Raw genomic sequence first — 21687 nt, 5'->3', positions numbered from 1 at the left:
GGCGAATCTGCTGGCACTGCAGGGGTTGCAGGCCAGATTCCACACCGATCTGCTGCTGATCGAGAGTGGCGGCGATAACCTGGCGGCGAATTATTCGAGGGAGCTGGCGGATTTTATCATCTATGTGATCGATGTGGCGGGTGGGGATAAGGTGCCGAGGAAGGGTGGGCCGGGCATTACGGGGTCGGATCTGTTGGTGGTGAATAAGTGTGACTTGGCCGAGGCGGTCGGGGCGGATTTGAAGGTCATGGAGAGGGATGCGGGCAGGATGAGGGAGGGTGGGCCGACCATCTTTGCGACGGTCAAGACGGGCCAGGGCGTCGAGCATGTGGTTGAGTTGATTTTGAGCGCGTGGAAGGCTAGCGGGGCGTATGAGGAGAGTTTGAGGAGGTGGAAGGCTGGCGGCCAGAGAGGGAGTGGTGAGATGCCGAGTTGATGGTTAAGGTAATGGACAACATTTATGGCTGCACTGAATTTGCATTGATTGCCTCTTCCAGCCCGTGGAGGCCCTTCACAACCTCTGCTTCCACACCGGTCTCTCCGTTAGAATTTCTGGCGAATTTGCCATATCTCAAATCGCTCAGACCTCCTACAGTTTCTCTCATCTGGCCCAAAAGCTTGTCTGCCTCTCGCTTCGCAACCACTGCGTCAACCTCAAGATACCTGATCGTCTCTTCCATCTCCTTGAACAGGCTTTCCTTCGTATGCCCCTTTTTCCTCTTCGGGACACTCCCAGTTGGGCCGTACATGACTTCATCTGCTTGCACGTCTTTAGCACCATTCAATGGGCCGTGGTCTTGCTGATTCGAGTTTGGCTGTTGGTGCAAAGCACGGTACATCTCTCGCCTTTGATGCTCACCATTCTGGCATTCTTTGGCAATGTTCTCTTCGACCAGGTCAGTGTCTACTGTACGGAGGAATTGGAGATCTCGATACAGGAGTCTGACCTGGGGATGCGATTGCTGGTTGGATGGGAATAGATCTCTGAATTCTTCGAATGTGATGATTGTAGGTAATGATGCCGGATTGAGTAGGTATGCTTTTAAAATCTGATCCTCCATTGCTGCTGTTGATATTGGAGGCATCTGGGACGGGACTTATGGTGCTGAGCTGTGCGGGATGAAGATGGGCAGTAGATATAGCCAAGCTGAGCGGAGGTGTATTTACGCTACCCCGTTCAAAGGTGGTGTTCTTCGATGGGAGTCTCTATCGCTCCTGGACCGCCTCGAGACTGTTGCTGCCACTCCTGAGCCGGTATATGTCTTCTCCCAGTTGGAGAGGCGGCTGGTTCCAGGCAAGAAACGGTGCTCCCCGTTTTCTCTGGGGTGATAGCTGGGTGCAGTGTGCGTCCGCTGTAGTCTGGACGATACCCGCACAGTGCCTGGGTAGTACCCCGTTTCGTAATGTTGTCCCCTCGTACTGTCGCGCGTCGTAATAGCCCTTAGCTCCGTATTGTGAACGTGTGTGCCTATATATTCTGCTCTTCACCTGCCCTTGAACACACAACTCACTCACACACTCTCTTTCTTGCACTGGGCTCTCTCTCTGTGTGCAAATTACCCACAAACGAAGCTTTGCTGTGAATCAGAGACACCTTCTTGCTCTTCCTGAGCTTCCTCCTCGACAGCTACTTCTGCTGCAGCTTGCACAAACAAACAAGTCAGTGCCACGGTTGAGTCAGGAAATTCCCCAGCACAGTTTCGGCAGTCTGAGGCAGGAAGCTTCACTCCGAAGCTGAAGTGAGGTTGCTGACTTCTGTTACAGGAGTTCTTCCAACTCTGCCTCTTCCTTGCTCAAGACTTCACCCTTTCTCTTTCAGAAACAAGATCGTCTACCTCAGCTCAACCACTCAACCTTCTTCCTTCTTGTCGATGGTGGCTGCTTGACAACCCTTTGATCCTGTGTCGTGATTGGTTCCAACAAGACGCGACAAGACGCGCCCCCTGCCAAGCAGCTCAGTCAGCAACTAGAACCATCAACCATCACCCATCACCCATCAAGCGTCCCGTCTCTGAAGCTGAGAGATTCACAAGGCAAATCAACCCTTGTTGACTTCTTGGAGGCTTTTTGGATAGCTGTGACCCCTACAGAACTGTTTGGATAGGCGTTTGCCTTTGTCTTGGACCCTCAGTGAGGCCTGTTCTCACCAAGATGGCTCCAGTAGCATCAACCCTAGTGCTGCCAGCATATCAAGCGAATGAAAAAGTCTTCTGTTTTCACCTGGAGCTGATGTATGAAGCAAAGATCATAGGAGAGCCCAAGCGCAAAGATCCGAACGATCCAACAAGTCCATGGATGTATCATGTGCATTACAAGGGGTGGAAGACAACGTAAGTTGCTTTCTCCATATCTCTGCTGGGCGAAGAGCACAACACTGCAACACCGCAACACCGCAAGCCAGTCACCAGCTTTGCTTGTTCACCATTTAACCTCTACCTGTGTTCCCAAGGGGGAATAGCGTACATTGTCTGGCCTACTGCCTACGTACCCCCAACTCTGCTGTGTTCTCTGCTGTGTTCTCTGCTGCTACTCCCCTTCTTCACCCACTCCTGACTTCACACTCATCCTGCACCACATCTTCTCATCCATGCACGTGCTCTCACACACAGCACAAGCCTTCTGTGGTTGACTACATCCTCCTCTATCTCCTGCAAAGCACCGCCTCAAACATGGCGAGGGTCAAGTTCGTGGCAGACAAGAAACCTGATCCCCCCAAATCCTCTCCGCCCCCGTTTCCAGCGGATGAGGAACCTGACGAAGACAAAGTCCCTCCTCTTCCCGAACAGCCGCGAAGAAGTCTTCGAAACGTTGAGAGGGCGAGTGCTAACGAGTATCAAACAAGGTGGGATGACTGGGTTTCTGAAGACCGTCTCCGCAAACTTACCGAAGACAACAGAGAGCTAGCAGCAAGCTTGAGACGCGATGTCATGCAGACTGAAAACCGTGCGCGCAATCCCAAGCCGGTGACGGCACCGAAGAAAGGTCGTACCCAAGGCTCCGAGATCGGCTCTGGACGTGGCAGTGAAGAGCGAAATTCCTCTGTACCCACCGGAGGTAGAGGTGCCAAGCGTGGCAAGGACAATGAGATCGAGAAGGTAGCTACCCCTGCTTTTTTTGCTCCCCGAAGAAGTGCTCGTCTACTTGAATCCGCTGGTCCTGCCCAAAGCACCCATCCAGATTCCCCGGACCCCTCTCCCTCTGGATCTGACGAGGACGCGGACGACGACGAAACGGAGTCCCAGGATTCGGAACCGGACCTAGCATCTATCTTTAACTTTGGACCACCTGTTGCTTTCACGGCCAACAAAAATGAAGCCTCTACTCTTCAAGATGCTCCTGCGCGCGGATCACCTGTGACTTCAACTGCCAACAAAGACGAACTCTCCACGCGTCAGGATGCTCCTGCTCGTGGGATTTCTGTTGCTTCAACTGTCAACAAAGATGAGCTCTCCACACATCAAGATGCTCCTGCTCGTGGGATTTCTGTTGCTTCAACTGTCAACAAAGATGAGCTCTCCACACATCAAGATGCTCCTGCTCGTGGGATTTCTGTTGCTTCAACTGTCAACAAAGATGAGCTCTCCACACATCAAGATGCTCCTGCTCGTGGGATTTCTGTTGCTTCAACTGTCAACAAAGATGAGCTCTCCACACATCAAGATGCTCCTGCTCGTGGGATTTCTGTTGCTTCAACTGTCAACAAAGATGAGCTCTCCACACATCAAGATGCTCCTGCTCGTGGGATTTCTGTTGCTTCAACTGCCAACGAAGACGAACTCTCCCCACGTCAAGATGCTCCCGCTCGCGAGATGTCTGTTGCTTCAAATGCCAACGAAGACGAACTCTCTACACGTCAAGGTGCTCCTGCTCGTGAGACTTCTGTTGCTTCAACTGCCAACGAAGACGAACTTTCCACACGTCAAGTTGCTCCTGCTCGTGGGATGTCTGTTGCTTCGACTGCCAACGAAGACCAACTTTCCACACGTCAAGATGCTCCTGCTCGTGGATTTCCTGTTGCTTCAACTGCCAGTGAAGAAGTATCATCCAGTCGTCGAGCTGCTCCTGCTCGTGGATTTCCTGTGGCTTCAACCGCCAACGAAGAAGTATCTTCCACTCGTCGAATTGCTCCTATTCGTAAGGCTGCTGGTCGTGGCAAACGAATCAAGACCATGGCACTTAGGAAGATCCATAGCCAGTACGACGAGGAGGCAATGAAGCCTTACCCTCTTGATTTTTCTGCGGGCAAGAATAATCTGGAACTTGCTTTGACCGAGATTCAAACAGCCGTGCCAATGGAAGACGATGTTGTAGCGGCTCCTGGCTACTTCGCAGATGGGCAGTTTCAATCTCCTGCTCTTGAGACATTGACCAACGCCAAACGTCGACCAGCACGGCCAGCACGGCCACCTGGTATGCGTGTTTCAAGACAAGCCGAGCGATCGGTGTATCAAAGCGCGTTACCCCCTCCAGGTCCTGATGCAGAGCCAGCCGATGGTGACATGTTGTTCGAAGCGGCAATGAAAGCTCTCAGCGTACCACCTCCTCCCGACGAGCCAGAGCACATGACCATCGACACCTTCAAGCACGGCCATCATTGGGCACCACTGATTGGCGGCACAACACAAAGCGAGAAACAACAGATTGAGGACGAAGCAGAAGATATTGGTGCCTTCACTCCGAAGAAAGCGCCTCACCATCCCGAGTACATCAAGACTCGCATCAACGACCCTCTGAACGCCAACCGTCTCCATTTCTTCAAGGACCAAGATGCAAACCGGACCTTCACGGCCGCAGGTGGATCCAAGGAGCCCAACACTTACGTCGACCCACCAGGATCTGGACTCCGCTATGACGCCCTCAAATACCCGGAGTATCTTCTTCAATATGGACCTGATGTTCTAGGATCCCTGTCGGTGACTGATCTGAACAAACTCAGCCGCGACACCATTGTTCGCTTCCCCAAGGCTGCCCTCCGGAAGCTTCCCCGCAAATTTCTTAAGAAAATGAAAATTCCTAGACCTGCAAAAGCTGATGATCCCACTCAGGAGGAGAGTTTCTACTCGCGCCCGAGCGTCCACATCCCCATGCCCGATATGATCAAAGGCTACCTCGTCGACGATTGGGAGAATGTCACCAAGAACCTGTTTCTGGTTGGTTTGCCGAGTCTAGCCCCCGTCAACTGGATCATCGACGAGTATCACTACCGAGAACGAGACAAGAGGAGAGAGGGCAGTGAAGAGGCGACGCGTTTTCGGGAGTTCTGTATGGGAATGCAGACGTATTTTGGCAAGATGATTGGAAAGACGCTGCTGTACAAGTTTGAGAGAGGGCAGTATGCTGAGGTATCGCCGTCGACACCGATCCTTTTACCACTGGAGGATGTACGAACTGACTGACCTGTCACTGTAGTTGACCAAGCTTTGGGAGGAAGGAAAGGGTGCTTGGAAAGGCAAAGGACCAGGAGATTGCTATGGCGCCGAGCATTTGTGTCGCTTGATTGGTACGTCCATCCATCCACTCCCCTCTCTGCTGTGCAAGCTATCGACAGATACTAACCTCTGAATGCTCTTTTCACCACAGTCGGCATGCCCGAGTACATGGCGCGAACCGACATGACCCGCCAACATGTCAGCCAAGTCAAAGAAGAGTTGACATTGCTCATGCAGTGGATGTGCCGCAACTATCAACTCATCTTCGTCAACAAGTACGAGAGTCCTAGCGCTGAGTACATTGAGGCTGCGAGGGATTAGGTGGTTTCGAGTGGAGATGAGGGTTCGGTGGTTGATTTGGTGGTTGCTTCGGAGTTGGTGTGATGGTGATGGTGATGACGATTGGGATTGGGATTGGGACTGGGACTGGATCGCCAGCGAAGATTGCTTTACAATGTTGCTCTAGTATTTGCTCACGAGTCTGAATCTGGCTTGGTGCTCAAAAACATCTTTGAGCCCGCAGCAGTGCAGACACAGACGCAGACGCAGACGCAGCCCAACGAGCAAACAAACAGACAAGACACCTCGTGGAATGAGAAACAATGTTTCATTCATTCATTCGTTCATTTGTTTCATCCATTGTCAGAAGGTGCTTGCTTCAGCGTAGCGTCACTGCTCTCCCGAGTTGGAACCACCTCCCCTGACAGGCCCGCAATCCTCCACCTTTCCCCAATATATCAGAAGAGCAATGCGAACAGATCGTACCCACCAGTACCAACATCCGAGCCCCCATCTCACCAGCCACACATCCTGCAGCGTCCGTCCAAGAACGCTCGACGCTCGACGCTTCTTGCGCGCGAAATCGAATCGAATCGTAGATGAACAAATAAACAAAGCTGCAGAGTCAGCGAGTCCCCTCCGCTCCTCTCCCCCTCGCCAGTCACGGCTTCCATATCCAACTACCAACTACCCAAGCCTGCATGACGTGCTACAAGTATCCGTAAGTAAGTCATCTATCGGTTATACAGATATATCGCTGCGAAGGGGTATCACTTACGCCCTTCTCCACCCCCATCCTGCTATAATAGATGGACGGACGGATGGACGGATGGACAGGTGGATGAATAGACTGCCAGGCATGTAATCAACCGACCGCGTAAGTAGTAGCCCCACTTGGTATTGCAATACAGCGATGGGATATTCGGGCTGCGCTGGGAAGAAGTATCATCATCATCAGCAGCAGCAGCATCAACACAATATCAATCCAGTCCGCAGCCGTCTACGGGACACGAGACACGAGACATGATTCACGATGCACTTCCTTCCCCTCACCGAGGGGGAAATTCTGGGAGCTATGATTCTCCACCGCAGTGGTTCCGACGCTGTGATGTGCTGTGCTGGCTCTTTCTTCGGAAGAAGGAGTGACGGCTTGGAGGGGTGTGAGGTTAGGTGTGCATATATATATGTATATATGTATGTATGTATGCTCATGGCGTTTCTGGTCTGGTTTGAGTTGGGTCGGTGTGATGGGATGGGATGGGATTCATGGAGACGGCTGTACAAAACTTGGATAGCTGACTGAGATTGGGGTTGGATGGGAGAGGGAATCCAAAATAGATAAGAGCACGTGACCGTGATGGTAGATCGGATCGGACTCGTGGTCTCGCTCGGTACGCTTTTCTCCGTTGTCTCGTCTGCGGCTACGCCCCCGTCTCGTCCTCCGGCAGATGCCTCATCCCCTCCTCCAGCGCCGCGACAAACACCGCATCCGTCCCCTCCTCCGCAAACTCCGGTCCTCTCTTCCAATCCAGCCACTCCTCCGCCCTGGCCCCACTCTCCGCCCTCAACAGGCCCATTGCTACATCCACGCTTTCACCTCTGTTTTTGTCATTGACGTAGAATGCTGAGGCTGTGCAGGTCTTGCACGAGTAGCGATCTACGCCTGGCGAGGACGAGTAGTGCAGTAAGGACGGATTTGTGGGGGTGAGGGGGTAATTCAGGTTTGGATTTTCGTCTTGCTTGGACGAGGGGGAGGGAGAAGCGTCGGATGGGTTGGGGCTGGCATGGAAGAGATGGGATTGTGGAGCACGGATCCAGCATGCTATTTCGAAGCCGGAGGTCAAGCGGCAGGATGTGCAGGCGTCGAGGAAGGCCGGGTATCTCTGTGGAGTGCTTGTAGTTTCGGATGATGATGGTGGTGTTGGGGGTTGGAGGAAGAAGCTGACGGCGCCGCAGTCGCAGCTTCCTTTCAGGGACGGGGGTCGTGATGTGGAAGAGACTTGCTGTTTGCTGTTCTGGCTCAGGTCAACGATGAAGGAGTCCGTCGCTTCAGACGATTTTCGGTCGCGGAGGTGTCGGGTTGGATTTGTGCCGTGGCCTTTCTTGAGCCAGATGCTGGCGCCTCCGTCCTTAGTATCTTCGATCCACATCTGGACTCGGTCCAGAAGGCCTTCAGTGCTGTTTAGAATTCCACTGGCGAATTCCCACTCGTCGGGTTCTATGTTTCCGACATATGCGCCGCACTTGGGACAGAAGTAGCGTGTTACTTGTGGAGAGGAGACGTAGGCACTTAGATGGGAGAAATCAGGGCGAGATACCCCAGAGGGCATGACGGCATATGTAGCAAAGACTTGACCAGTGGCATAACGACATGAGTCACAATGGCAAACGGCAGCTTTGAGCGGAATGGCCGAGCTCGGAATGGTATAGGTGAAGGAGGCAAAGGAGCAGTGGCAGCGGGCTGTCAACGTTATGGCTGACATCATAAAAGGCTCGGAATTCTGGAAAGAAGAAGTAACATGCAGCTGAAAGCAGGGCCGTGTGAAGAGAAGACGTTCAAGAGAATAGAAGAAGAAAAGAGCTTAAGCATTAGTCATGGAGTGCGCCCTTTTTGTGATCACGTTGATCCCTGCTATAATACAGAAGCCACTTACGTATTGCCAAGGGCAGGAGGAGCACTGAAAAAGAGAAGAGAGAAGCTGAGGTGAAGCGGGTTCAAAGCACATTGTTTTAGTGGAAGCGTTTCTCTGCCGCTTTCCAGTTGACAACGTCCCAAACAGCAGCGAAGTATTCAGCCTTGCGATTTTGATACTGCAGGCTATGTAGAGGTTAGTGCTGGAATGAATAATGGGTGGACGACGAACTAGTATGCCTGTAAAGAAGTCAGCCAAATGGTCAGCAGTAAGAAGAAAGCCAGGACTAACATGTTCCCAAGCATCAATGCCCAGGAGAGGCTTGTACTGGCCGACAACAGGGTCTTGGTTCTGTTCAATCATCATCAGCATACCTCCATCACACACGAGGGAGTCTTCGAGGGAGTCTTCGAGGGAGTCTTCGAGGAAGTCTTCGAGCGTGGTGGAATGTGTCAAACAAATATGATAGAAGTATAATCCTTACAGCATATGTTTTTATTCCAATTTGACCTGTTTGTATGTCTTTCACAAGCCAAGCCCAACCACTGCCTTGAATTCCGGCTAGAGCTGTGTTGAACTTCTTCTTCATCTCGTCTAGACTACCATATGTCTCGTCAATGGCTTTGGCGAGAGACCCGGATGGTGGCTCCCCTCCACCAGATTGCTTTGGCGCAAGATTCTCCCAGAACAGTGAATGGTTGATATGACCTCCGCCGTGAAAATTGATCAATGGTTGGAGGGAAATCTTGGCTGCAATGTCGTCTTTAGATTCCGCATCCAAGAATTTCTCAACTGCTTGGTTGTATGAATTTACGTAGGTTTTATGGTGATTGTCGTGATGCAGTTGCATGATCTTGCCGGAAATAGATGGTTCGAGAGCGGCGTAATCATCTGGAACAATCACTGAGCATCCTACCTGGGCTCATTAGGTTTTCAAGATCAGCTTACAGGGCAGGTCTGGTAACGTAGCTTTGCCGCGGACAAAGCTCGTGCTTGCCGAAGCAGCTGTTTTGGCGGCATTGAAGGGACTCCCTCGACGCGCTATCGTAGCTACTGACTTTCTGAACAGAGCTGTAGCCATGCTGCTGAAACTAGTTCGCAGCTATGTATTCTTGATAGCTTGTTGCTGGGTCGTGTTCTGGAGGGTTGTAGCAGGACCTGTGTTGAGCTCTGCTCCATTTGATGAAGGTTGAATGTCATCCGTCATCCGAAGATGGGCCGCCGGAGCTACTACGCTATGTATAACTTAGTTGACGTTAACGCCGACGCTCTTCGTTCTTTGCCGGACACTGCGCTAAAGATATGCGCTATCCGATTTAATGAATTAACAGAATTCGAAGTCAACGGCGAATCTACGACTTGATCTCATGCATCAAGATCCTACGGAGACTGATGTCGGACTCCTCAGAAACCTCGAGTGCTGAAGATGGCTTTCTTTTCCCCAACACCGATCCTGGGGCGGAAGAGTTTGCTGAGCCGCGGCGCAAGCGGCGAAAAACTGGTCGAGATAATAAGGAAAGCGCTGCTCTAGGTATTTTCGGGTCGGATAGTGATGATGACCGGCCAGTTCAGCAGTGGAAATCACGCACCCTTCGAGGGAAAGGGGTGGGATTTGTGTCCTCCAAAGCTGACGGCGGCTCCGAGGTGGATGAGGAGGACGGGGAGGAAATGCTGGGTGTTGAGGTTCATGATACAGCAGGACTACGACCTTCAACTGGTACAGGTCTAGGATGGTCACAGGCAGCTCGAGAAAGTTCGCCCCAGAACATGAGCAAAAACCATGATATGGGTACGCCGTTAGGTCTGGGCTTTGCACCCTCTTCAGCACAACAAGCTTATACGGGTGCCAGAGAATTCATGAAAACCGAAAGCCCACCTCCAGCCATGTCTAGACCTTCCAATTTCGGAGCTTCCTCCAAGGGAGGCATGAACAACAATTCGTTTGCAGCAAAGATGATGGCGAAAATGGGCTATGTGGCAGGGCAAGGTCTAGGCTCATCTGGTCAAGGTATTGTCAATCCCATCGAGACCAAGCTTCGTCCGCAGGGAGCCGGATTGGGTACGGTCAAGGAGAAGACGCAACAAGCCAAGGAAGAGGCAAAGAGGGAAGCGGCTCGACGGGGCGAGGTGCTGGAGGACAGCTCAGAAGAGGAGAGAAAACGCAAACGAAAGGCCAAAGAGAAGCGAAGGCTCCAAGGTGGAAGCGGAGCTAGCACACCCGGATCGAAACCAAGGACCAAGTATCGCACAGTAGGAGATATTGAAGCGGCAGCGGAGGGTCTCGAGGTGCCCAAGGTGCTAAAGTCTTTGATTGACGCCACCGGCAGGGAGACGAGATTATTGACCTCTACCTCGGGTTTGATGACGCCTACAAATGAGGTATCAGATGGAGAATCAACCAAGATCGCCAAGCGAGCTAAGCGAGATCTGGAGGCGTTTGCAGATGCGTGGAATGCGGAAACAGAGAAAAAGAAATACATTGATGCACAGGAGCTGCTTCTTAGTGGAGAGATCGAGGCTAATAACCTCGCGATCGACCAGACCAGAGCTCTACTGAAAGCACTGGATAGCCTAAGTCTCGAAGGCAATGGGTCGTTGGACGAACAATGGGACGAGGTCATTCAAAACTTGGAGATCTTGCAGGTAGAGTTCAGCGGTCGACTTGAAGAGTATGGACTTCCTGAGGCTGCTGTAGCTTCGTTAGAGCCGCTGTTCAGAAGGAAGATGGAAGGGTGGGATCCGTTGCAGGATCCTGAAGGTCTTGTTTCGGCCTTGCGACGAGTTCTTCCCATTCTCGGCGTCAATGATGATCAGCCGGTGCACCAGAAGTCAACCACTCTATATGAATCGATGATAGTCACCCTATGGCTACCAAAGGTCCGCACAGTGCTGGTCAACGACTGGAACGTTCATGAAGCCAAGAATGCTGTAAACCTGCTGGAAAGCTGGAAACAAATTCTGCCCAGGTTTGCCTATGAGCAGCTATTGACTCAGACAATTGTACCCAAGCTGAAGAATGCGGTCAGAGAGTGGAAGCCGCGAAGCAACAGGAAACACCACTCGCACCTCGCCCCTCACAAATGGTTATTCGAATGGCTTCCATTATTGAGCGAGCGACAGAGAGATCTCAAGAATGCAAATGGTGTCATGGGCGAGGTCAGACGGAAGTTCCGATCAACCTTCGACCACTGGGATGTTACACGAGGCGTGATGGAAGGTATATCACATTGGAGGAACCTTCTTCAGTCAGACCTTGATGTCATCCTGAGAAATCACTTGCTCCCGCGTCTTGCACGACATCTGCGAAATCATCTCGAGATCAACCCACAGGAGCAAGACCTGGCGCCGCTCGAAGACGTGTTAAAATGGACAGAGTTCTTCAACCCTCACGTCATGGGCGAATTGCTTGTTGCAGAGTTCTTCCCCAAATGGCATGACGTGCTACACATCTGGCTGACCTCTGATCCCAACTACGAAGAGGTCGGTGAATGGTTCTCCTGGTGGAAGGAACAAATCCCTGAAGCCATTCGAGACCTGAAGCCAGCAGCAGATGAATGGCAAAAAGGCCTCGAGATGATGGAGCTTGCCCTGGAGCTGGGTGATCGCGCCGCTGAGGAGTTGCCAGCACCTGTTGCGAGACTCACCGAAGACTTTGTCAAGCGCAGCACGAACGGACACACAGCTGTGAAGGCTGAGAAGGTCGAGCCTGTCGCAGAACAAGATATGAGCTTCAAAGACCAGGTCGATCAGTGGAGCATTTCGGAAAATCTTTTGATGATACCGATGCGGGAAGCGCATGCCACGACCGGCCTGCCTGTCTTTAGAATCACGGCTAGTGCCACCGGCAAGGGCGGCGTGCTTGTCTACCTCAAGGGAGACGTTGTATGGGCGCAGAATCGTACTCGGGATGCTTGGCATCCTGTTGGGCTGGACAATTCTTTGGTTGACAGGGCGGAAGGGAAGTAAGCGCAATAGCCTGACGATCAATTACAGCAGACAAGCTGCGGGAGCGAAGCGCAGACAGAAAGCAGAAATGTATGCTTCAAAAGATATGAATGAATAGATCTAGCTGGCGACCAAGACCTTCTTTGAAATGCTGTTTTCCCACAAGCCATAAAAGAAACCCACTCCGCGACCACAGATACGCTATTTACATGCAGGCAGCGCCATCAATCCCAAGAACCTTTCCGTTGATCCATTCACCGTCCTGACTGGCCAGGAAAGCCGTCACGCGAGCAACATCCAACGGCAGACCGACACGGTTCAGCGGCGACCAGGTCGCAGCGTACTCATCCACTTGCTCATCGTTCAGGTTTTCACCGTTGGGGATATACTCCTTGCACACCTTCTGGTACATGTCGGTCTTGATGCCACCGGGCGCAACGGCGTTGACGGTGATCTTCTTGTCGCCACAGTCGATGGCCATGCAGCGCACAAAGGTCTCGATCGCACCCTTGCTGCCGGAGTAGACGGCGTGTTTGGGCACGCCCTTGGCCTGGCCGGTGATGGAGCCCATCAGGATGATGCGCCCGCCGACCTCGAGGTGCTTGTAGGCCTCGCGCGCCACGAAGAACTGGCCGCGCGTGTTGATGCCCATGACGCGGTCGTACTCCTCCTCGGTGACGTCCTTCAGGTGGCCGAACGACACCACGCCGCTGTTCGAGCAGACGATGTCGAGCTTGCCGAAGTGCTCGACCGCCTTGTCCATCAGCTCGATCGTCTCCGACACGTTGGCCACGTTGGCTCGGATCGCGATGGCGTCGGCACCCTTGTACATGCCCTTGATCTCTTGCACCACCTTCTCGGCCGCCGCATCTGAGTTGGCGTAGTTGATGACGACTTTGGCGCCGCGGCGAGCCAGCTCGAGCGCGGTCTCCTTGCCGATTCCGCGGCCGGAACCGGTCACGAGGGCGACTTTGCCGGTGAGGAGGTAGGAGGGGACTTCGTGGGAGGTGGTGCTTGGGGCAGGGCCATTGGATTGGTCGGGGGTGATTGAGAAAACCATCTTGATGGAATTATGTTTTATGTGGTTTGGGTTGAGTTGGGTTGGATTTGGGTGTATGTGGGCGAACTGAGGCTGAGATGCTTCTTGTCTAAGGTCGTCTTCGATAGAGAGCCTGTGAATTATGCAATATGTAGAGATTACTTCTCATGAAGAGACGGAAGCCTCTATATACTGAGGCCTTGTTCTCCGCGAGCCCAGCGGAGCTCAGGTCTGCGTCTCCCGTTCCGGCGGACATTATGGTCAAGTCGATGATTCCGGTCTCCGTCGCGTGGTTGTGGGACGCCTAGCAGAGTGTCCAACTGGTGAAATATATGACTCTTTGACCAAATCAACTCGATATTACTATCTCCTCAACACCAACTGCCAGCTCTCCATTCTCTAAGGAAACAAATCCGCATCTCCAGTAAGTCTGAAATGACAGGAATCGCCTTCTTCGCTCCTCATCTTCCTCCATTCCGCTTTCCGGGCACTTTGGGATGGCAGCCCAGCGGACTTTTGGATGCAGGAAGAGTCGGACCGCATCCCTAGCTCACAATCCACGTCCGGACGCCATCGCACATGCCGAGGCGCTAGTCTAGTTAGATCGGACTGCTCCCACTGGAGGTCCGGAGTTTTTTGATCTCTCGCAGTCTCGATTTAGAACTTGATGATTATTGTATTTCTCATGTTAGAGGGATAACTAGATCCTTGGTGAACTCGAGTGGTTGTAGCGCCGTGGCAGAGTAACTTGAAGGTGGTGCGCGATTCATTTGTGGGGATGAGCATTCTGACGCCGCTGAGCCCACTGCACCTGACGGACAATGTCTTGTCTCGATTGTTCCATCCGCAGTCTTGGTACTATTCTGACTTCTTCATCCTCATGTCTTTGTGCAGGCCACACAAGCTTTTCTACGGGTATGCGAAGAAGGGTTTACCCATCTACGCCAGAGCGATGGTCGAGGCAGCAAGGTCAGGGAAAAGCTACTCACATTGAACAGCGGCTTGGACTTCATGGTGGGGGAAAAGATGGGATGATTGCGTTGTACACCAGCAGCGGGGGTGTCATGAACGCCGTACGTGAACGGAGGAGGTAGGTGATAATCATCATGGGTTGGGCAGGATGGGAACAAGAATGATGGTTCCTGCGTCTGGCATGGATGGATCTTGTTGAGGAGGGATTTGGTAGAGTAAGCTAGCATATTGAAGACTACTTATAAGCACAAGTGCGGCAAAAGTTGGACCGACAGTGACTTGACCGCCTGTGTCCGGGTGGTGCAGGGAGGATTTCCACTTGTATCTGGTCGCCTCTGTCCAGGTGGCTAACAAGTGCTGTGGTAAGTGCTGTGGTTGACGGCCTCCGAGTCCTGATGTGTTCGCAGCTGGGCATGGTGTTCTCTGCTCAACTCTCTTCAACTTGAAAGAGGAAAAATATATAGACACGGATTCGACCAAAGTTGGGACCGACATCGATAGACCATCTTTGTTCGGATGGTTAAGGCGAGGAGATCGCACAGCCGCTACCTCGTTCAAGGTGGTTCACTCAGTGTCTCGTGGTTCACGCCCTCCAAGTCTATGTGTTCGATGCTTCGGTCTACCATTTTTCTTTTGATCACCCTGAAAGTGTTCGGATAGCATATCGAAGTTTATGGCTATCTTAGGACTGAGATCGACGCGACCGCCTCCCTGTGGTCAAGACAACAGATGCACACAGGAGCGCAGCTTTTACAGTTTGCTTTGTGGGTACATGCGGCTGAGGCCCTCCAGTCCTTGATGCAGTCTAGCTGATCTTCCCCATGGAGAGATGAGGCTGCATCAAGGGTTCGATGCTCTGCCTGCCTTTCTTTTCCATGTAATTTAGTTCGCGATTCAGATTGAGGAAATTTCTGCTTTTTCTTCAATCGTAAGTTCTTCATTTTACCTCTGCCTATTCTTTGGATCTTAAGTCCTTGGATCACGAGATGATGGTGCCTGGAGGCCGCCCTACGGTTATTGATGCCGGAGTGGTAAGCAATCTCATCCCATCTTACCGACACAAGTCGTGCATAAACTCCAGCTCATTATGGAAGACACACTTTGTTTGGTTTATTTGACGCAGTGGTAAGGGAGGCCCATTATCAACTTGTTGGGATTAATACACATTGGTAGAGATATTCAGCAAACCCTCAAATTTCCGGAAATCAGGTCGATTGGCCCGGTGGTAATTATTAGGTCGCCATTTGGCTTCCTTGGATATGCCAGGCAAGAAGCCCAGTGTATGACCACGGACCTGGTTATCCAACGATCCTCCCTTGGGGGAAGGGAGACGAGGAAACGGTTGACGCCCTTCGAGCCCTCCCCACTTTATTGCATGCTCTCCTGTGAAAAGCATTCTGTTTCCTCCCTACTTGTCGCTTGGTTCGGGAAGCAAGGTGAAAACAGCAGCGTTTTGACTTCGACTCTTGATTTTTGACATTCTTGGTTGGCCCATCTTTTTCATTTCTAGAGCCGCTCTACCGATGTAGACATGGTGGCCGACTTTGAGAGCACGAAAACATGTGTGTGATTTCGGACAACTTCCCTGGTAATACTTGCCGCAGACCAGAAAAGCACAGATATTGATGTTGAATAGCGAGATTGAGTACAGCTTCTCGCAACCGAAGTCAAGGATGGATCTGTTATTACTGACCTGAAACCTCGAAATGGCTGGAACTTCGCCCGATTTGGGGGACTTTCCAATTGATGATGGTATCCTTGCCAAATTCCCGCCTGGAACTACAGTCGTCTCTGCCAATCGATACGGATTATCGCAATGGACCAGCACAGCCCGACTTCATGTGAAATTCCTAGATGGTGAGACGAATCGGTATTTCCTAAAGACTGCTAAAGGAGAGGTTGGCAGACGACTCATGGAAGGCGAATTCCATGCTATCTCTGCTCTACACAATACTGATAACCTGTTCTCGCCCAAACCGCCTTCGTGGGGTAAGCGGAGTGGACCAGGCCCGGAAACGTACTTCTTCATTCTGCAGTACATTGACATGAGCGATCGTTTTCCAGATCCAAACCAGCTGTGCAGAAGATTGGCTCAACTGCATCGAAACAGCGTTTCACCAACAGGGAAATTTGGGTTTCACATCAATACGTGCCAGGGCAAGACTCAGCAAGCCGTAGGATGGGAGGACACTTGGACCGCACACTTTACGAAGATGCTAAAGCACGTGGCCAAGCTCGACCACGAGACAAACGGGCATTGGGAGGCACTAGAGAAGATAGAGGAAAGGATCTTCTCTCATGTCATACCTAGGCTGGTCGGCGTTCTTGAGTGTGAAGGTCGAAGCATTAAGCCGTGCTTGATTCATGGTGGTTTGTGGGAAGGTAACACTGGAACCACATTTGATACGGGAAACATCTACACGTTCGATGCCGCATCATTCTACGCACACAACGAAATGGAGATTGGAGACTGGAGACCCTTCTACAACAACATTCACAACAAAGTCTACACTCAAACCTATCTAAAGAACTACGCACCGAGTGAGCCCAAGGAGGAGTGGGATGACAGTAATCGATTGTACGCCACCTACTACAACATACTTTATTCTGTCAATCACAGCAGCCAGGGAACAGCAATTCATCAGATGTAAGTTGAAGTGCGTCTCAAGGAAGGCTATTAGCTAATTTATGCCAGGGCATTTGATGATTTCTACTATCTTATCGGCAAGTTCGCACCTTTTGCGAAAGGGGAAGCGCCTCCCAGACTCGAGCAGGATCAGCGTGTGGCTTTTCCACCCGAGGCCGATCACACTGCAACTCAATTTGGCTCAGCAGAATCTGCTGCATACGCGGAAAAGATGAGGAATAGTGCCGGAAACTAGATCAATGGCACGTATACGTCCAAGGTATGTGCGGTCAGTTTGTGCCCGGAGAGAGTATAGGTTGCTCACCTGTCCTCCCACTCTTTTGGACGAGGAAGACAATATTGTACATGGAAAGATTGGTATTTATCTGCAAGATGAGCTCACCTGTTCTGAATGTAAAGCAGTAGGCCTTCTCAGTGCAACCCTAACCCACGATAGCCAAAGCTCAAAACACCCACTCATAGCTATCGCTAATCCATGCCACTGCTCCTCCAACAACAGGTCCAACGCAAGCTCCCAAGTTCAAAGCCATGCTCACTGGTCCCAGCATCCTGCCCGCTCACTCGGTACACAAACATCTGCAACAACGCCACAGCTCACCGCAAAAGCTGCACTAGCACCCAGACTCTGAATTGCTCGCAGAGCCAGCAAGGCGGCCAAGCTAGACTTGTTCAAGGCGAGTCCGAGATTGCCCAGGGCGTATACAGCTAGTATAATCAAATACACCAGCCGGCGACCGATAGAGTCGGAGAGAGGAACCAAAGACTGTTGGCGACAGGGCTTGGAAGACAATGTATATTGATATGGTAAGATTGATAGCTTGGGCAGAAGTGTTGAAGTGTGTACGAAGGAGAGGCAGTAGGGGAAAATAGATTGTTGCTGTGAGTGGTGAAGTAATAGCCGCGAAACCTAGGAGGACGCGTAACCGTCTCTTCTGACTTGGTGTGTATATGGTATATGGCATGGAAGATGGTGGTTGGTCTGAAGAGGGAGGTTTCTCATTCGTGGCATTATCTGCCACTTGGTTGGAGTGACTTGCTGGGCTGGTTGCTTCATTTTCGCTGTTGTTGTGTTGCGTGGGCGAAGTAGGATTCAATGCCTGCTTCTCTGTACTCATGCTCATCTTTAATCCCGGCTGTCCAGGCACAATGGATTAAAATTACCAAATCCAAAAACACTCTAGGAAACAATATGGACCAACCTTGACCGATGAGTACCTACACACATCAGTCGGGCACGCGCCTAGCAGCGCGCGTGGGGGTCACATAGTAATGACTGTTGCACCAGGGGGGCGCAGGAATCAGCGAATGTTCTTCATGCCTGTATTTGGCATTCAGGGTTCAGACTCTTCTGCGAAGACCTCTTTTTAGCGAATGCGGTTAGACTGCCGGCTAGTTGCCGTTTTAGGTCGCAGCTAAAGAAGAATCTGAAATTTGAGACAAGCAGGATACGAAATCATATGAATATTGTCTCTTCACCTCTGACCAAATTACACAGTAAAACCACATCTCTTTTGATCCAAACTCTGGGCGTCATGCTTCATCTCATGCATTGGCAAGCTGCAACTCTGCAAGCACGGCTCTCGGCTGCACAGAGACCCAATCCAATAATCTTCAACGCGATTAGAGCTTGAATTGTTATGTAGTAGAGCTAGCTAGGAGACTTCAGTAAGAGAAACACAACCGAGGCGCCGGATACTGGTGCCAGCGCTGTAGTGAGGTCATATGTGCTTTCCTCAGTAGCAATGCTATCTGCTAGTTCTGGAGGAGAGAAGTTTTGGTTGGCTGCAGCGAGGGAGGGACGAGGATTTGAAGGTGAAATAAGAAACTGTCCCATTCTTTTTCTGCTGCACTACTTGAGGGAAACCTACTTGTAGAAATTGCTGCTGGGCAAGATGTAATATCTGCAGGGGGAAAACAGGATATAAAATGTACATGTTAGAGTGGCCCCAACGCCGCAAACCATCAAAAAAGCAAAAGGAGAATCCGTCGCCTACTACCCGATGGTAGTTTGTCCTGAACAGATTCTACTTTTGTTGTGAATTGTTGTAGTTGCCATGATTTGTTGTGAGGAGGAAGGAGTAATAATGCTTCTGGTCGGTAGCATGCTGGTATTCGAACTCCTATCGATGGTCGACCCGTAACTCAAACGCCTTTTACCCCGAGTGGTAATTTGATCCAATTGAGCTAAGGGAACTGGTGTGGTAACAAAGCTTTAAAACCAAAAATATATATCTTTGAATTATGAATCTTTTTGCGGTGTTGCATTGAGGTCCACAGCTCGCAAGTCTTAACATTCCAAGTGTTCCCACAACATTATCACAACTTTCCCTGCTGTTCCCTCCAATAAGCTGCGACAAACATCTTTGAGCTTGTCTGGAGGAACTCTGGACTGAAATATGGACAGGAAGAATCTGAGAAGGGGAGTCTAGTCAGCACAGAAGTTCTTCATTGCCTCCACAGACCCCACGAGAGTCAAAAGCGAGTTACAAGCCAGAGATTGATCACGCAGGTCAATCAATCCACGCCGTGTCAGTTTTTCTCGAATATTTTCGACGAAGCCGTTCAGCTCGACTAGGGAACCACATCAATAGCAACATTCTTACCAATACTCTTCTATCCTAGCAAGAACCGAGAGCATATTATAAGACCTCCTTTAAACACTCCTTGGATCTGGAAAATAGCTCTCAATTTATCATCTCAACAAAGCATCCCAGAGTGATGACGTGAGCGCTCTGGCCACAGATGCCTAACACGCAGCAAGGAGATGTCATCGCTTTGCTGGTGTGGCCCGAGTTGATATCATGCTTTCTCCCTTTTTCATCCAGATCTTCTCCGTCAAAGCAATGGAGCTTCACCAGCGGACGGCTGAACGTATCTTCTCACCGCTCCTGGCATGATATCGCAGACCCTCTTGCCATATCCAAGCGAAATAGAGTCTCCACATACCAGATACATTATATTCCTCGAGATCTGCCTACAAACGTGGAAGTTTATGGAGATCTGTACTTGGTGATATAAAAGGGTTGAAAGTCCGCTTTTTGTCACTCAGAGAGAAAAGTGCTAGAGAACAGAGACCTTTTTCAATCTGTGGGTTGAAGAAGGTCATTGTCTTAAGGTCATCGTCTACAGGATCGTAAAGAGGTAGATCGTGGCGCGAAGTTCGGGTGGCAGCTTGAGATAATGGAAACCAATGATATGGGATGAGCTTGGCGAAACCAGCCTCGACGACGACCTGTGAGACGGAGGTTTCATGTCTCTATAACTGAGGAGAGGGTGGCCAGGACATTCGTTACAGCACTTGCTTGCTTGAACAACGGCTTTGCTCAGGCTAGGATAGCTATTTGGGAGACAGGCAAAGGCACGAAATGGCGTCGAACCGTAGGAGTTTGCTGTATCAATGACATACATCCAACCTATGGTAGGCTACATTTGTGTATGAATGGTTATCCAAATGAATAAAAAGGTGGTGTAACTTAGATGGGGTGCTGAGAGACGTCCCCAGAGTTGTTGCCCCTTGCCAAGAAAAAATTGTTCTTGACTCCGACTTGCGAGTCTCAACAACCAGTCTCATACTATAGTACATGCAGCCAACACGTCTGCACTTGATAAATTCTAGGGGATCTTTCGAAGTATTGAAGATGATTTCCAACTGATTCTCTTTCACAACAGCTACAAGTCATAATGGCAGACTCAGGGTCCCCCTCCACAGCCACAACTGTTGTTGCAGTGGGCCTGGTTGCCGTCACAGTCGGCTACTTTCTAGGCCAGGGGTCCAATATTGGGCTATTCAGCATTTCTGGGAAAACCCCACAGCCTGCTAGTAAGATGAGGAGCTGGCCAAATAGCTACAATGTTACAATACATCCTGACTCCAGTGACGAGGAGTTGATGGCACAACAGAGGGCTGGGGCCGGAACACAAGCAGATGATAATGAAAGTGATGAAGAATGTGATGGGAAAGAGCTGAAGGATTTCTCGAATACTGCAGAAGAAGTCAAGTTGGTATTGGTGGTGAGGACGGACCTCGGTATGGGGAAAGGTACGACTTGACCCCTTCCAGCTGTACGACAAGCTTGCATATTCAATACTGATTTGGGCCATTGAATGTAGGCAAAATTGCAGCACAATGCTCCCATGCAACGCTAGCCTGCTATAAATACCTCATCAACCATGCGCCCTCAGCTGCTCTCTTGCAACGATGGGAAAGAGGAGGCCAACCCAAGATAGCAGTGCAAGCCAAATCAGAAGACGATTTGATGACTTTGCAAGCACAAGCAGTAAGCTTAGGCCTGTGCACAAGAGTTATACATGATGCGGGAAGGACTCAAATAGCTGCAGGTAGTGCAACTGTCCTGGGTGTCCTAGGGCCGAAGAGTGTCGTCGACCAGGTTACAGGACAGCTAAAGCTTCTCTGAGAAGGTCATTCAGCATATTCCTTACTGCCCGCCCACCTTCCTGGACTAGAGAGATCCTTCTTGTGATTCAAGCAGGCCACAATGCAGTGACAGGTGTGGCGGCGAAGTTCTGACTATACAGAGATGCAAGCATAGAGACCTTATGCTTGAAGGCGATACCAGAAGTGAACAGACCTATTTTTGCACTGTGGCAGAGCAGTTGAGGGTTGAGGGTTGACAGATGCAGGCATGATGATACCGGGACTGCTGCGAAGTAGAAATAGGCGGAATGTGAGACTGGCTGATATTCTGGTAGGAGAGAAAGGGGAGAAAGTCTTTATCTCACCAT

General features: G+C 50.9%; 8 protein-coding genes across 8 annotated transcripts; 4 read left to right on the top strand and 4 right to left on the bottom strand.

Moving 5' to 3' along the window:
• Positions 1-458: 458 nt before the first annotated feature.
• Positions 459-1085, bottom strand: EPUS_03781 (uncharacterized protein; the record flags this gene model as incomplete). The annotated part of the gene is made up of 1 exon (XM_007807764.1): positions 459-1085. One exon carries the CDS (start codon positions 1083-1085, stop codon positions 459-461), a length of 627 nt encoding a protein of 208 aa, XP_007805955.1.
• A 1584-nt stretch (positions 1086-2669) lies between these two features.
• EPUS_03780 (uncharacterized protein) lies at positions 2670-5750 on the top strand (the record flags this gene model as incomplete). The annotated part of the gene is made up of 3 exons (XM_007807763.1): positions 2670-5381; positions 5410-5500; positions 5581-5750. 3 exons carry the CDS (start codon positions 2670-2672, stop codon positions 5748-5750), a joined length of 2973 nt encoding a protein of 990 aa, XP_007805954.1.
• A 1379-nt stretch (positions 5751-7129) lies between these two features.
• On the bottom strand, positions 7130-8038 carry EPUS_03779 (uncharacterized protein; the record flags this gene model as incomplete). Its single annotated transcript, XM_007807762.1, has 1 exon — positions 7130-8038. One exon carries the CDS (start codon positions 8036-8038, stop codon positions 7130-7132), a length of 909 nt encoding a protein of 302 aa, XP_007805953.1.
• Positions 8039-8438: 400 nt separating this feature from the next.
• On the bottom strand, positions 8439-9422 carry EPUS_03778 (uncharacterized protein; the record flags this gene model as incomplete). The annotated part of the gene is made up of 5 exons (XM_007807761.1): positions 8439-8526; positions 8573-8580; positions 8633-8820; positions 8885-9232; positions 9290-9422. The coding sequence occupies 5 exons, from the start codon at positions 9420-9422 to the stop codon at positions 8439-8441; spliced, it is 765 nt and encodes a 254-aa protein (XP_007805952.1).
• Positions 9423-9733: 311 nt separating this feature from the next.
• On the top strand, positions 9734-12307 carry EPUS_03777 (uncharacterized protein; the record flags this gene model as incomplete). The annotated part of the gene is made up of 1 exon (XM_007807760.1): positions 9734-12307. One exon carries the CDS (start codon positions 9734-9736, stop codon positions 12305-12307), a length of 2574 nt encoding a protein of 857 aa, XP_007805951.1.
• A 184-nt stretch (positions 12308-12491) lies between these two features.
• EPUS_03776 (Tetrahydroxynaphthalene reductase) lies at positions 12492-13346 on the bottom strand (the record flags this gene model as incomplete). The annotated part of the gene is made up of 1 exon (XM_007807759.1): positions 12492-13346. The coding sequence occupies one exon, from the start codon at positions 13344-13346 to the stop codon at positions 12492-12494; it is 855 nt and encodes a 284-aa protein (XP_007805950.1).
• Positions 13347-16003: 2657 nt separating this feature from the next.
• On the top strand, positions 16004-17179 carry EPUS_03775 (uncharacterized protein; the record flags this gene model as incomplete). The annotated part of the gene is made up of 2 exons (XM_007807758.1): positions 16004-16944; positions 16993-17179. The coding sequence occupies 2 exons, from the start codon at positions 16004-16006 to the stop codon at positions 17177-17179; spliced, it is 1128 nt and encodes a 375-aa protein (XP_007805949.1).
• A 3446-nt stretch (positions 17180-20625) lies between these two features.
• EPUS_03774 (uncharacterized protein) lies at positions 20626-21359 on the top strand (the record flags this gene model as incomplete). Its single annotated transcript, XM_007807757.1, has 2 exons — positions 20626-20983; positions 21055-21359. The coding sequence occupies 2 exons, from the start codon at positions 20626-20628 to the stop codon at positions 21357-21359; spliced, it is 663 nt and encodes a 220-aa protein (XP_007805948.1).
• Positions 21360-21687: the final 328 nt, after the last annotated feature.

This window comes from Endocarpon pusillum, assembly GCF_000464535.1.
Source record: "Endocarpon pusillum Z07020 unplaced genomic scaffold scaffold7240, whole genome shotgun sequence".
NCBI lineage: Eukaryota > Fungi > Ascomycota > Eurotiomycetes > Verrucariales > Verrucariaceae > Endocarpon > Endocarpon pusillum.
The sequence above is the reverse complement of the archived record's forward strand: the minus strand, read 5'-3'. Positions and strand labels throughout refer to the sequence as shown.